The 16,050-nt window shown below is 43.1% G+C and overlaps 1 protein-coding gene across 1 annotated transcript in view; it reads left to right on the top strand.

Moving 5' to 3' along the window:
- Positions 1-16,050, top strand: part of LOC123233418 (ankyrin-1-like) — a 139,489-nt gene that overhangs the window by 81,265 nt on the left and 42,174 nt on the right. The window contains exons 20-27 of the mRNA XM_044659533.1: positions 886-984; positions 3,325-3,423; positions 7,305-7,406; positions 9,095-9,167; positions 11,753-11,849; positions 14,256-14,334; positions 15,624-15,721; positions 15,876-16,048. Of these exons, the coding sequence (XP_044515468.1) occupies positions 886-984; positions 3,325-3,423; positions 7,305-7,406; positions 9,095-9,167; positions 11,753-11,849; positions 14,256-14,334; positions 15,624-15,721; positions 15,876-16,048 (820 nt within the window). The remainder of the gene's footprint in view (positions 1-885; positions 985-3,324; positions 3,424-7,304; positions 7,407-9,094; positions 9,168-11,752; positions 11,850-14,255; positions 14,335-15,623; positions 15,722-15,875; positions 16,049-16,050) is intronic.

The following is a 16,050-nucleotide window of genomic DNA, read 5'->3' on the forward strand; positions in this document are numbered from 1 at the left end:
ACACACATACATACACACACACACTCAGTTTCTTCTTCCCTTATGTGGTTTCCCTTTTGTTTACTTTCATCAAACTTAAATGACCTCTTCCAAAGAACTTTGGGATCCCTTCATGCAAACAATGACCTTGGGGGAAAGTTGCTGGGATGGAGATGTGTTGCAAAGTCAGGCACTTTTCTTTTCCCTTTAGATTCTTTTCGCAGGGCTAGGACTCCAAACATCCCCAGGGAGGTGTTCAGTGAACTGATGAGAATAGAACAAATTCCCACAAACACTTTAAACTTTGTCAAATTGCTTTCTTTATGACAAGTGATTTGCTAAGGATGCTATTATACCCATTTTACAGATGAGGAGTGAGGCTTAGAAAGGCTAAATAACTTGTTCAAGGAAATGAAGCCGTGCTATGTTGGATTTATTTCTGAGTCCTAGACCAGTGCCCTTCCTGCTGTATAGCAATGCATAAGTTTGAAATCTCATGAAATATAAAAAAAAATCCCTCTCATGGATTACTTAAATGTGTCCATTTTCACTGCATAGATCACAACTTATCTATGATTTAGAAATAAAATAGCTAGCATTTATATGATGCCTTAATTTCCAAAGAGGTATACATACATTATCTCAGTTGAGCCTCACAACAAACTTGTGAGGAAAGTGCTATTATTATCCCCATTATTAAGTGTGAATCTCCTGAGTCCCAACACAGGACTCTTTCCACCACATCATGAGCAATGGTCACTAGAGTCAATGAGTGCCATTCTTAGAAGAAATGGTTCTCTTTGTATTCCTAACACCTGCCACAGTGCTTTGTAGCTTGTAGGTGCTCAAAAATATTCACTGAATTGAATCAAATTGAATTAATTCATCTTTACTTTTTTCCTCTAGATGGGCTATACTCCATTGCACGTGGCCAGCCATTATGGAAACATCAAGCTGGTAAAGTTCCTGCTCCAACACCAAGCCGACGTAAATGCAAAGACCAAGGTACAGGAGAGGGACTTGGTTACCATCCCCATACAGATGATTCCCAGATTTCTATCGCTAATCCTCATCTCACTTCTGAGCTCCAAGTCTACATCTTCATCTTTATGTCCCAAAGGCATTTCCAACTAAACATGTCCAGAACTGAAGTCATCATTTCCTCTATCATTCCCTGCCCAAAATTCCTATTTCTGGTTCAGAAACCACATTCTTCCAGCCCTTCAGACAATCATCCTTGACTCTTCTTTCCTCCTTTCCCATTCCTTAAATCCATGTTTGCAAACATATGGCACGTGTGCCAGAGGAGGCTGTTCCCCTTCCCCTCTCCATGTGCCTGAGGACATTTCTCACATGACCCACCCCTTTCTCCAGGCGCTCCCATCACCACCCCTCTGACCAGCAGCCCAATGGGAGCACTTCTTCCCTCCCCTCTCTAGGGTAAGGGAGGGGGGGCAGCTGACATGCAGTGTGAAGGCGCCATTTGGGCACTCAGTCTCTAAAAGGTTTGCCATCACTGCCTTAAATCCAATCAATAAGAAGTTCTGTACCTCCACAAAATATCTCTCATCCATTCCCTTCTCTCCACTCACTCAGCCATTATCCCCATTCAGCTCCTCTCTACCTGGAATGCCTAATCATTTCCTCTGATTCATCTGTCCTGCCTCTAATCCACCCTTCACTCAGTAACCAAAATAATCTCCCTAAAGCACCATCTATGTCACTTCCCCATTCAGAAACTTTCAATGGCTTCTATTGCCTCTAGGATAAACTATAGAGTCTGTAGATAGATATTTAAAGCACTCTACAGTCGGACTCCCTTCTTCCTTTTCAACTTATTTCCATTATTCTTCTTTACAAACTCCACATTCCATCCAAATTAACTTACTAGCAGTTATGTATACTCAATATGTTATTTTCTTCCTCTATATATCTGCACATCCCTGTAAGCATTCCTTCTTCTTTTCCACCATTCAGAATCCTTCATTTCCTTCAAGGCTCCTCCTCTGTGATGCCATCCCCTAAGTTCTCTCTCCCCCAGCTAAAAATGTTCTCTCCTTTCTCAGATTTTTCTAGAACATTTCATCTCTACCTCTCCCCTTCCTCTGTCAATCCCTACATTGAATCACACTTGAATCTTTCTACATGTCACTTCCTCCCAAGGGGAATATAAATTCATTAAGAATAAGAATTCTCGGGGCATCTGGGTAGCTCAGTGGATTGAGAGCCAGGCCTAGACACGGGAGGTCCTAGGTTCAAATCCGGCCTCAGACACTTCCCAGCTGTGTGACCCTGGGCAAGTCACTTGACCCCCATTGCCTACCCTTACCACTCTTCCACCTATAAGTCAATACACAGAAGTTAAAGGGTTTAAAATAAAAAAAAAGAATAAGAATTCTCCCAGTGACCAACACAATACCCTGTACTTAGTAGACACTTTAAAAAAATCTCTTACTTATTAATATCTCTAAGGCAAAGGAGAAGGGGCTAGTCTAGTGGTGGGCAATCTTTTGAACTGGGTGTGTCAAAATTCACCAAAAAACCGAGCATAACTCAGGTGGTATGTCACTTCAAGAAAAAAACCGTAATTTCATAATATTTATAGTTTACATAACAAAAATTTATAATTATAATATATAACTATTTAATAAACCAAAATAGGTAAATCAATATAGGTAGAATTGTCATCTATAGTGCACAGAGTGTCTACACTACACTACAGCAAATATTTCATCTTTGGGATGAGGCCCCAGACTTCTCTATATGCAACTGCATGTAGCCACATGTAATCAAAAAAGGCTATATGTGTCAGTGCTGACACGTGTGTCATAGGTTTGCCATCACCGGGCGAGGCAAATGGGGTTAAGTGACTTGCTCAGGATCACACAGCTAGTAAGTGTCTGAGGCCACATTTGAATCCAAGTCCTCCTAACTTGAGGCCAGACTTTCTATCCACTGGACTATCTAGCTGCCCCTCACAATAGGCATTTTTAATAAATGTTTGTTGGACTGAATTGTGATGCCTTAGACCCAGTTCTTATACTGTTCCATGCTAAATGCAAAGTTGTGATGTGGCCAGAAGAAATCCTGAGCATGTGTGGTTTCCCTCCTACTGGGGAGGACTTGAAAAATAAGTTTGGGATGCAAAAATAACCTGGAGGGGAAGTCTTTTCCACTTATAATATTTTTACATATATTTATAATTTTTTTGACTAAGATGAATTTCCATGGGAATACTGAATGGAGCAGAGCCCTGTCCCATCCCCCTCCCCAGTATTCAAAGCTTCTTTCTCCACCACATAAGCCTAATAACACATTCTAACAGAATCCCCCCTTCCATTGCAGCTAGGATACACTCCTTTGCATCAAGCGGCTCAGCAAGGACATACAGATATTGTGACCCTGCTGCTGAAGAATGGTGCTTCCCCCAATGAGGTCAGCTCGGTGAGTACCTCATGCCTCAATTTACTTAGACAACTGCCATCCACAGCCAACTTTATCAGAATTCTTTCATCCACGCAGGTTCTCTCAGTTGGCATAAGTTGGCTTTAATTGTGATTCTCAGGGCATCTGGGTAGCACATTCCTGCCCTTCTCCTGCCACCCCATTGCCTCTCCTCTTTTGAGTCTCTATGAATATGTTTATATGGAAGGAATTAAGAAGAAAAAAATAAATTGATTTCCCTCCTCCTTTTACTTCCTCCCATCTTGTTTCCCCTGTCCCATGAGTTCAAATCTGTGCCTCCCCTCCTCTATCCCTCCTGGCCCCCTCAGAACACTTATATATTCTTTGTTTGAGGTTCATGCCACAGAAACAGACACAGTATTTAATGGTACATATAGATGTTTGCTGGGTATGGTCACTGTAAATTTTATTTGTTTATTTTATTTTATATTATTTATTTTATTTATTTTATCTTATATTATTTTGTTTATATTATTATATTGGGGGTGTTTTATTTTATTTGTGTTTTGTTTTTAAATTTTTTTAAAAATCTTCTGTCACTGGAAAAGAAGAATACAGAGCAAGGCCTGGAGTTAGGAGTACCTGAGTTCAAATCTGGTTTCAGACACTTCTAGCTATATAACCCTGGGCAAGTTGCTTAATCTCAATCGCCTAGCCCAATGGATCCCAAACTTTTTCGTCCTACCGCCCCCTTTCCAGAAAAATATTACTTAGCCCCCTGGAAATTATTTTTTTTCCAATTTTAATAGCAATTAATAGGAAAGATAAATGCACCCATGGCACTGCTCTCCTGGATCGCTGCAGCACCCACCAGGGGGCGGTAGCGCCCACTTTGGGAATCACTGGACTAGCCCTTGATGTTCTTCTGTTTTAGATTTGATAATAAAGAGAACATAAGGGCTTTTTTAAAAAAAATCATAATTCTCCTACTTGAACATTTTTTTAAAAGATCCTTCCCTTCCCTCTTACTGTGGACTGGTTCCAAGACTTGCCCAGAGTCACACAGCTTGGAAGTGTCTGAGGCCAGATTTGAACCTAGGACCTCCCGCCTCTAGGCCTGGCTCTCCATCCACTGAGCCACCCAGCTGCCCCCTTGAACATCTTTTCAATCTATCCTGATGGCTAAGATAGTTTTATTATTCTAAAACCTCAGTTAACTAGAATTTTCAGGCAAATCAGGGGGTTAACGGTGGCCCCATCCTTAACAGCAGTTACAGAACTCAGCGAGAGTTTTGCCAAAGAATTAGAGAGTGCAGTAAAGCAGAAAGCAATTGGACATTAATTGCAGCACATTCTAACCCATCCAAGGAAAGGCCTACGGGAGGGATACGGGTCTGTCTGGGACAATTTTCAGCAAGGGAAAGCCGTAACCACGTTTATCACCAGGGCCTCAGGTACGGGGTCTTTAGACTACAGCAGGAGGAGGAAGAGGTCAGCCATCGAGCGGCTGTGGAGAGAGCGAGGCCCGCCTCGGATTCGGCTTTCCAGGTTCCCATGGCCTTGCCCTGAACTCTTCCTAATGAGCACCGGTGATACCTGGGGCGCAGGTGTCTTCCCATCGGGGTAGCTCCTGGGGGAGCCGAAAATCTAGGATTTTCAGCTCATTAAGAGCAGACATTGGATTGTAGCTATTTTAGATCCCCTAAAGGACCCAGAACAGGGGTCTTATTTAATACTGGTGTTAAAATGAGTCAGTAAATCATCACCAGGTTCTGCAGCTGCCTCTAAGGAAGGTTTAAGAGATGACACTCAAACTATCCCATAATGATACCCAGATACACCCTGGACATCGATTTATTTTTTAAATAACTTCCTCCTGCCCGTGTGTTTTCTTGCTTAGGGACCCCAGAGCTTAGCTAGTCTGGTTCTCTTGTGTTGTAACAGCTGTTGTTCTGGTTGTTCCAATTTGTGATGGGAACAAAGTGAAATAGGTTGTCCGTTTGACAGTTAACAAAAGGACACTTATTTAGCCATAGCATGGAAGGATATTCAGCGCCAGATCAAGGAGACGCTGCTTCTCTGGCTCAACGTTAGCTCGAGTGGGGTACCAGTCATTGCATGTGTCAAGCCTGAGCCAGGAGCCCCTTTTCTTAAACTGGAGTTTGTATTTAGGCCATTGGGAAGCTATGTGAATGGCTCAAGCCTGGCTCCCTTGAACCGATAAATTCCCAAGGATGGTACCAATGCTTTTCTTTTTGTTTAAACCTTTACCTTCCATCTTAGAATCAATACTTTGTATTGGTTCCAAAGCAGAAGAGCAGTAAAAGCTAGGCAATGGGTTTGAGTGATTTGCCCAGTGTCTGAGGCCAGATTTGAACCTGGCTTTCTATCCACAAAGCCACCTAGCTGCCCCCAGTACCAATATCTTTTCAGGAAAACTAGGCTAGCACATGTGTGGTAGACATTTGTTCCTATAGCATCTATCTAAATAAAGTCTTTAATGTCATGGGATAGAGAATTCACTATCTTTCAAAGCAGTCCATTCTATTGTTGAATAGCATTTACTCATTAGAAAGATTTTCCTTATGATGTGCCAAATTCTGCCTCTTTGTCGTCTCCTCTAGTAGATTGTGAGATCCTGGAGGGCAGGGACTATCTTTTGCCTTTTACTGTAGCCGAAGTGTTCAGCCCACTCCTGGATCATTTGCTGTCCTGTCATTTCAGTCACATCCAACTCTTCATTATCCCGTTTAGGATTTTCTTGGCAGAGATGCTATAATGGTTTGCCATTTCCTTTTCCGGCTCATTTTACAAATGAGGAAACTGAGGCAAACAGGATTGAGGAACTTGCCCAGAGTCACCTAGCTAGTAAGTGTCTGAGGCCAGATTTGAACGCAGGAAGATGATTTCAAGACCAGTGAAGTCTATCCACTACCCTGAAACATAGTAGGAGCTTAATAAATATTAACTGACTCTCTTCTAATCATAGCTCTTCCTTCTCAAGCCCAGCCCACTAAGGCTAATCTCTCTTCACATGAAACTCATCAGATAATTAAAAGCAATCTCTCCTCACCCTAAGCCTTCTCTACACTCAATAACCCATGTTCCTTCATCTGAGGTTTATATGGTCATCGTTCTGCTCAGCAGTGTCTGGATGGGTTCCAGCTGGTCAGTGTCCTACTTAAAAATGTGATGCTTAGACCGGAACACTCAAAGTATCCTTTGGCACTTTCCCATCAAAGTAGAGGCAGGATATGCCCCTTCCCTGTTTTCCGATTATTTGCAGTTTTTATTCCAGTGGGTTGAAGTTTCATCATGTTTTGATACCTGGTTATGGAGGTACAATAGACAGAACCTTAGATTTTGTGACTTTAAAATCACGGACGGTAATTTCTTGCCCTTTTCTCAATCAAAAAGTATAATCAGGGTGGCAAGGTAGCTCAGTGTCCCAGGCTCAAATCAAACCTCAGACACTTCTTAGCTGTGATACCCTGGGCAAGTCATTTAAGGTCCATTGCCTAATCCTTACTGCTCTTCTCCCTTGGTACTTATTATTGATCATCAAGACAGAAGGGGGAAGGGTTTTAAAAAGAAAAAGTCACTCCCTAATCTTACTCTTGACAGGATGTTCTTTTGCATCTCTCATCTTTTATAGCTCTACTCTCTATAGACTTAGGAAAGGACTTTTCTTCCTTCTCACACATACTTTTTCCATTACAAGTTCCATATAACTTACATGGACATAAACTCACACGTGTGCACTGGTTATGTGCTTTTGTGGCAGTCAGACTCTATCTATGTGAAGTGCCCTGGGAAGCGGGCACATAACGGGATGGATCCCAATGGAAATGGGACAGGTTTTCTCTGAGCCCTGTCTCTTCTTCCCCATTTCATTCCATCTTCTTTTCTTCCTTCATCAGAATGGAACCACTCCTTTGGCCATTGCCAAGCGTCTCGGCTACATTTCTGTAACGGATGTCCTGAAAATTGTCACAGATGAGACGGGTGTTGTGGTAAGTGCAGTTCTCTCTGTTGGTCACCCGGAGATAGCCAATAGCAACAGGAATTTTGGCACTCAGGCAGGTCCCAGAGCCTGCATTAAACGTACCATCAGGGGAGAGGGAGGGGAGGAGTTGGCTTCCACTTTGGGGAGATGGCGGGGAGACAGAAGACAAAGATCCTAGAACTCAGAGCTGAGGCTTCCTTCTAATACAGCACCCCAGCTACTCCTCCCTAGTTATAGCCCTGGGGTTACCCTATTGTTTTGCAAGAATCTTAACCCATAGACTGATGGCCCAGCGTGAGGAATCTCTCTGTGTGAGCAGAGGTCAGGGCCTTTGACACATTTGCAATAGGCCAGGATATTGGTAATTCCTGAGTAGCCTTCTCATTTCCCCACATAGAGTCCTGCTGCCATCTAGTGTCCCCATCTAGTCCCACAAAGTGACTGGTTTTTAGGGTATTAAAATTAGGGTGTGAAAGGAAAAGAGAGAGAGAATTGGGAGCCAGTGTTTGCTGTTTTATTATTCTGGTAATAATCATACTGTTCCTGAGGTTAGTTTCCCTATCTGAAATAGCTGGCTCCAACTTTTTTTTTTTTAATCTTTACTTTCTGTCTTAGTAATAACTCTAAGACAGAAGGATAAGGGCTAGGCAAACAGAGTTAAATGACTTGCCCAGGGTCACCCAGCTAGGAAGTGTCTGAGGCCAGATTTGAACCCAGGTCCTCCCAATTCCAGGCCTGGCACCCTATCCATTGGGCTACCTACTTGTCCCTGGCTCTAACTTTGATAAGTGGATTATCTCTCTTCTTCCTTCTACTTCCTTCATCCTGATTCTAAGTCATTGTGTGGAAGCATAGTAGGATAAAGAAAGCATTGGATTTGGATTCAAAGAATGTGGGCTCCAGGTCTAGAGATGGGAGGTTCTGGGTTCAAATGTGACCTCAGGCACTTCCTAACTATGTGACCCTGAGTAAGTCTCTTTTTTTTTTTTAAAATTTTTTTTTTAAACCCTTAACTTCTGTGTATTGACTTATAGGTGGAAGAGTAGTAAGGGTAGGCAATGGGGGTCAAGTGACTTGCCCAGGGTCACACAGCTGGGAAGTGTCTGAGGCCGGATTTGAACCTAGGACCTCCCGTCTCTAGGCCTGGCTCTCAATCCACTGAGCTACCCAGCTGCCCCCTCTGAGTAAGTCTCTTAACCAACATTGCCTAGCCCTTAACACTCTTCTATCTTGGAACCAATACAGAATATTTTAAAAAATAAAAATCTATACTTTCCATTTTTGGAATCAATACTGTGATTTGTTTCCAAAGAAGATGAGCAGTAAGGGCTAGATAATGTGATGTAAGTGACTTGCCCAGGGTCACACAGCTAAGAAGTATCTGAGGCCAGATTTGAACCCAGGGCTTCCCATCTCTGGACTTGGCTTTCAACACACTGAGCCACCTAGCTGCCCCCACAACATATAATATTGATTCTAAGAGTTTAAAAAAAAAAAGAAATGTAGGTTCAAGTCTTACTACTTATTAGTGTGACTTTGGACAAGTCAACCAAGTTCTCTGAGCCTCAGTTGCCACAGATGTAAAATGGGATAAAGAAATTCATGCCACTTAGTTTCATGAGGAAATATCATTAGGTTTCTGTTGGCGGCAGCAGCTGGGTCTCTAAAGGGTCCCAAAGTCAAGTTGCTGTTTCTCTCTTTCAGTTAGTCAGCGACAAGCACCGAATGAGCTTCCCAGAGACAGTGGATGAGATTCTGGACGTCTCTGAAGATGAAGGTAAGGGCTGGAGTTACTAAATTCTGGATAAGGAAGAGGGACAGAGCACTGAGATCTTGCTGAGACTTAACATACCCTTCTTCTACTATTCCAACACTCCCACTTCTGGGAATCTGAAGAGATTCTGAAACTCTTTTTTTCCCACTTTTACTACTGCTCTTATTAAAATCTACCACTACCAGGACCCCAAACATATACACAAACATGCGTGTGCACACACACACACACAATTTAGAATCACATGGTCATAGAATATTAGAATTAGAATAAACCTTAAAAAGAGAGGAGTATGTGGAGTCAGTTTGTATCATCAGCACCGGAGAGCAGGTGGTTAAATTTTCAGGGTGAGCATTTCCACTTCAGAAATCAGCAGATGCTACAAATCAGGGCTTGAGATATTGTTCTGCTGATTTCTAGACTTCAGAACGTGGCAGGGAAAAGTATTAAAAATGCAGATTAAACTTTATCATATAGGGGGCAGCTGGGTAGCTCAGTGGATTGAGAGCCAGGCCTAGAGACTGGAGGTCGTAGGTTCAAACCCGGCCTCAGCCACTTCCCAGCTGTGTGACCCTGGGCAAGTCACTTGACCCCCATTGCCCACCCTTACCAATCTTCCACCTATGAGACAATATACCGAAGTACAAGGGTTTAAAAAAAACAAACAACTATATCATATGTCCTTTTTTTTTTCAGAGAACCAGTTGATAAACATTTATTAGCATAGCACAGCTTTATAGCTTCCTGATACAACATCCTGCCCCATAGATGAATCTTGTCTTTTTACTCATAGAGGATAGTGCTGCAATGTAGTCATGAAAATCTGAGTTCAAATCTCACCTCTGATACTGATAGGCTATGTGACTGTAGACCAGTCATGCAAGGTCCCTGAGTCCTAGGCAACTGTCTGAAGTTTATTGGTCAAATTATGGTCAGCCTATATGGGTGAATAGATTTCTTACACCATGACAAAATTAAAATTTTTTGACATGCTAATGTAAATAGTACCTCTAATGACTTCCATATGTCTTCCACTGATTTTTAAAAAATTGTTTGAACTCAAGATTTTCTTTAGGGGGAAGCTGGGTGGCTCAGTGGATTAAGAGCCAGGCCTAGAGATAGGAGGTCCTGGGTTCAAATTTGGCCTCAGACATTTCCTAGCTGTGTGACCCTGGGCAAGTCACTTAACCCCCATTGCCTTGTCCTTACCACTCTCCTGCCTTGGAACCAATACATAGTATTGATTCTAAGATGGAAGGGAAGGGTTTAAAAAAGGGGGGGATTTTCTTTAATAAGCCATCTTATGGCCATTCGATGTAGCAATGGAATTCCAAATATTTTCTTTATCATAAAATACCCCAGAACCACTCACCATAGTGACCCCTTTCCTAACGAGTTTGGAGATGGCTCTCGCCTCCTCCCAGCCCTCACTCCCACTCCCATCCATGAAGCTGGCCCACTGAGTGAGTTAGTGCCTTTCTTTTGGCTTTTAGGGTGACACAAATGAGCTGTATAACCTGCCTCTTGCTATAACACTGACTTAAATCCTGTATTTCCTTAAACTTGGCTCTTTTTTGCTTTCCAGGAACTGCTCATGTAACTATAATGGGTATGAAACGCTTTCTGTTCCCTGTGGTCCGTTGTCACCAGAGTCCATTTCACCCTAAGCAACCCCAGCTCTCACTAACCCACCATCCCTCACCACCACCGCTTTCCAGCTTCCTGGGTTGGCTAACAGGCCAGGAGCAAGAGACTTGATTAAATTAGGAACTGTCTAATCATGAGAACCATCCCTTTTGGCAGGAAGTCCCTGCCCACCCATCTCTGTGTTTGTGCCCATGTTGCTGTGTTTGTGGTATTACGTGCATGAGCTGTTCTTCCATTCTCTCAGCTCCAGATTCACAAAACCAGAAAACCTACTTTGTGGTGCCAGGAGAAGGCATCCGCAGGGTCAAGGTCACGGCCTCCTTAGCAAATACTAGTGGGAGGGAGGGGAGGAGGAGGAGAACTGTGACTAGACAGAATAGATGTGCAGAAAACCAATTCAATCATCATTTGAAACTTCTCTGTAATGGGCCCAAGCCAGTCGTAAATAATGGCATTGTGGGTCTAATAGAAACCACATTAGTGGGCTTTAAAATGAAGGGTTTCAATTCTATTATAGCAATTATTCAATTTATCCCTCATTAATGCATGCTTTGGGAAGAATGAACTCAGAAAGTGCTGATATCTCAAATGCTCTCCCCAAAAAGAGCTGCTACAAAGCAGACAAAGTACATTCGACTAAAAGAATTCCTTTCCGCCTTTTCTTGGCCAGCCTTATTGATACACATTGCGATTTGTAAGCCCCTTCATAGGGTCATAGCGAGGCCAAGGCTTGAGGAAATGGACTAGTTGAACCAGTTTCTAATTGCTTCTAAAAGTTCTGGCATTTTGAGCACTGATCCACCTTCTACCTCTCTCTATGGTGGACGTGTTGGGAGGAAGACCAGAGGAAAGCAAAGACAAAACAGCCAAGCGTCCAGACAAACCCAAAAAAGTCTTCTTGCCTCTGTCCTGTCCTGAACTTAAACTTCTGTCCCTTTCAGGGGAGGAACTCATGGGCTCCAAACCCGAAAGGCCAGATTCCAGGGATGCAGATGAAGAGAAGGAGCTCTTGGACTTTGTACCCAAGCTAGATCAAGTGTAAGAATCATCTACCCGGAGGAAGGATTCATTTGAATGAAGAACTAGAGGGAGGGAGGGAGGGATAGATGGATGGATGGATGGATGGACGGATGGATGGATGGATGGATGGATGGATGGATGGATGGAGGGAGGGATGGATGGATGGATAGATGGATAGACAGATAAATGAATGGAAACAATTTTATTAAATGCTTACTCTGTGCTGAGCACTAAAGATCCAGTTACAAAAGAGGAATAGTCCTTGCCCTAAAAGAAGTTACATTCCAGTAGAGAGAGATGCTACACATAGAGTAATAGTGGACTGGGAAAGATGTTTTAGTTTGGGAAATGAGAGAGATGGTAAGTCAAGCCTCAGGGACTCTCACTCTGATTCTAACCCTATGCCTAACTTCTAACTCTAAATTCAGATACTACAAAAAGGAAAGAAAAGTTCTTACTAGAACTCTTATCATCCATGGGTTAGAAGTTACTTCAGGGCAGCTTAATCCATGAGTATGCCCATTATATCACCAGTATTCTAGCCCAGGGTTTTTATTTGGCACTACTACAAAGATAAGGAGGGGAAGAAGAGAGGAAGCATTTATTAAGCACCTACTATGTACCAGGTACTATGTGAAACTCTTCATTAAATATAAATTTCATAAGATCCTTACAACAACTGGGGCAGGGGAGGTAGCTTCTATTATTATCCCCATTTTACAATTGTGGAAAGGAACCAAAGCAAACAGAGGTGAAGTGAATTGTTCAGGCTCACATAAAAAGTAAGTATGTGAGGTCAGATTTAAAGTCAAGTCTTCCTGACTCCCGGTCCAGTACTGTATCCACTGAGTCACTTAGCTGCCTCTGGGAAAAAGTGAATCCATAGCAGGATAGTTCTTTATCAGTCCTACTGCTCTAACTCTAAAATCCCACAATCCCTCCTTCCCAACTTCCAGAGCCCCACCACAAGCATACATCTATATATACTCTTCTCTTTTTGCTAGGAAAAAAATCACTAGTAGAGTTCTGCATTTGAAATGTGGACTATAAATGGCCCTTCCTTTCACTGATCATGCATAAGAGACTCTCTGCTGATCTGTTATATTTAATGACAAGCCCAGGTGCTACGTCCGTTTGGATCTCATTTCTTCTCCGGTGTGCACTGAACCAGGACAGATGCATTTGTATATGTGAATATTTGCACGTGAACCTTACTTCACTTAAAAATAATAGCCAAGGGCAGCTAAGTGGCTCAGAGCATAGAAAGCCAGACCTGGAGATGGGAGGTCCTGGGTTCAAATCTGGACTGAGACACTTCTTAGACAAGTCACTTAACCCCATTGCCTAGCTCTTATCACTTTTCTGTCCTCAAACTGATACCCAGTGTTGATTCTAAGACAGAAGGTAAGAGTTTAAAAATAACAACAACCAAACCTTTAGAGCACGAGTGTGTGTGTGTGTGTGCGCATGCGTGTGCTTTCTGGTGAGAAGTAAACATGCCAGAAATTCTCAAACTGAGCAAGGCAGAGGCAGGTAAAATTTCAAATAGCTGTGATTGGGCATCCATTATGTAACCAGCACTGGGGATCCCCTCCCAATTACAAGGGATGCTAAAGAAGGATAAGACACGGTTTCTGTCTTCCAGGAGATGCCAGTCTAGCTGGACAGACCTGGCACACATGAAACAGATGCATCTGAGATTCACATTCTAGTGCCAGAATTAATAGTGTATCCAATATGGCATATGTCTTCAGAGAAAGGAGAAAACAACGTGGGCTGAATGAAGTCTTTGGGGAAGGAAGATTTCATGAAAGATTCATAGATTTGTAGACTCTTAGAGTTGCAAAGAACTTTAAATATCATCTAGTGCAACTACCTCATTTTACAGATGGAGCAACAGAAAGTCAGTCACAGAAAGTGACTTGTCTAAAGCCACATGGAAAATGAATGTTAGGACCAAGATGAGAATTCAGGTTTCTGACTCCTCATCCCTTGGGTTTTTCTTACCATATCATACTTCCTTCCCTCGAGGAAACAATTCAGTTCAGTTGTTTTGGGTCACGTCTGACTCCGTGACCCTATTGGGGGTTTTCTTGGCAGATGCTAGAGTGGTCTGCCATTTCCTTCTCTATGGGGACATGGGCAGCAGTCTTAAAAGCAGGGTTCAATTAGTTAGGCTGAGAAGGAGGATGCACAAGGGCAAAAAGAAGGGGTGAGTTTAATGCCTTAAGAGGGCACTTAGACCAGCTAAAGTGGAGGAAGTGAGAAGTAGGGTTGGGTAGTATATTAGGAGAAGGAAATGAGGGTCATGTTACTTGGGTCATTCCAGGAAAGATAAAGCAATATCAAGTTACTGACTCATCTATAACCAAGGGCTATTGGCTACACAACTCCCTCTGATTTTTCCGTGTCATTTGGATACAGGGTGGAATCTCCAGCCATTCCCAGAATTCCATGTGTCACACCTGAGACTGTGGTGATCAGGGCAGAAGAGCCAGAACAGGTAAAAATGCATCATTTAATTTGTACTCACTCCCAGACATAACGTCATGGAATTTGGAGCCAGAAGTGGTTTTGGTCCCACCCGCTAATCTTAGAGATAATTCAAGGACTCGAGCTTCTGAGGTGGAGAGTTTGAGGGAAAGACCTGGGAAGGGATGTGTATCCTTTGCAAGTATTCAGGGCAGCCAAATCACAGCACATTACGGGAGTTCTGGTCCAGCTGTTCCAGCTTTGTCCCTGCCTGAGCCATGAGGCCAAGGTTCAAGGTCTAGCCCTGCTGTCACTCATTTCTTGGTCTTTTTATCTGTAAAATGGGAATACTACCGCTTGGTCCACCTGTCTGATGAAGATTATTGAGAGAATAAAATGGGATTAAACCTGTAAAAGCACCTTAAGCACAGGATACCAAAGCAAGAATGACCCTAGTATATCCAGTGGAGAGTGAGACTGTCCCAATTACATCAAGAAAGTTATGTTATATATATATATATATATATATATATATATATATATATATATGATCCAGTTGATATATTAAATATCAGGCTAGAGGCAGCTAGGGAGCACAGTGGATAGAGCACCAAGCCTAAATAGGAGGTCCTGGGTTCAAATATGGCCTCAGGTGTTTCCTAGCTGTATGACTCTGGGCAAGTCATTTAACCCCAAATGCCTAGTTCTTGTGGCTTGCCTGTCTTAGAATTGATACTAAGTTAGAAGGTAGAAGATGGCTGGGTGGCTCAGTGGATTGAGAATCAAAGCTAGAAATGGGAGGTTCCTGGGTTCAGATCTGGCCTCAGGTACTTCCCAGCTGTGTGACTCTGGGCCAATCACAACCCCATTGGCCTAGCCTTTACCACTGTTCTGCCTAGGAATCAGAATTGATTTTAAAATAGAAGGTAAGAGTGTTTAAAAAAAAAAAAAAGACAGAAGATCAAGGTTTAAAAAAAAAAAGTCAGGCTAAGGAATTCAGGATAGGAGAAGATGCTAGATTGAGAGTATTAAGATCTGGGTTGGATTCTTGGCTCTGCTACATGCCCCCTGTGTGACCTTTAGCAAGTTGCTTAACCTCTCTGGGTTACATGTCCAGTGAGAAGGTTGGACTAGATGGCCTCCGAGGTCCCGTCCAGTTCTCTGTTATGGTAGGAGGAAAACCAAGAACACTAAGGCTTGAGAATGGGAATGATGTCCTTGCCATGCTGTCTGGGGTGGGGCAGCTAGATGCTTCTGGGATCTGGTGAGTGAAGGGGAGCCAGAGCCACTTTTGAAGATGTCCGTTTATCTCCTCTTCAGGCATCCAAAGAATTTGATGAAGATTCCTTAATTCCCAGCAGCCCAGCAACAGAGACCTCAGATAATATTAGTCCTGTGGCCAGCCCAGTACACACAGGGTAAGTGGGTCAGGTCCAAGGAGACCGGAGCTGGACACTCCCTCCCTGGCCTCTGTCACGAGGGGGTGGGGTGGGCATTTTTTTCTTGGGGGGTTGGAGGCAAGGATAGAAAAGAGTGACCAGAAAGAGCCCACTTTGACATCTGACCTTCTAGGTTCCTAGTGAGCTTCATGGTGGATGCCCGTGGGGGTTCCATGAGGGGAAGTCGGCACAATGGCCTGCGGGTCATCATCCCACCTCGAGCATGTGCAGCTCCCACTCGCATCACTTGCCGCCTGGTCAAGCCCCAGAAGCTAACCACACCACCACCCTTGGCTGAGGAAGAGGGT

This window comes from Gracilinanus agilis, chromosome 2, assembly GCF_016433145.1.
Source record: "Gracilinanus agilis isolate LMUSP501 chromosome 2, AgileGrace, whole genome shotgun sequence".
NCBI classification, from domain to species: Eukaryota; Metazoa; Chordata; class Mammalia; order Didelphimorphia; family Didelphidae; genus Gracilinanus; species Gracilinanus agilis.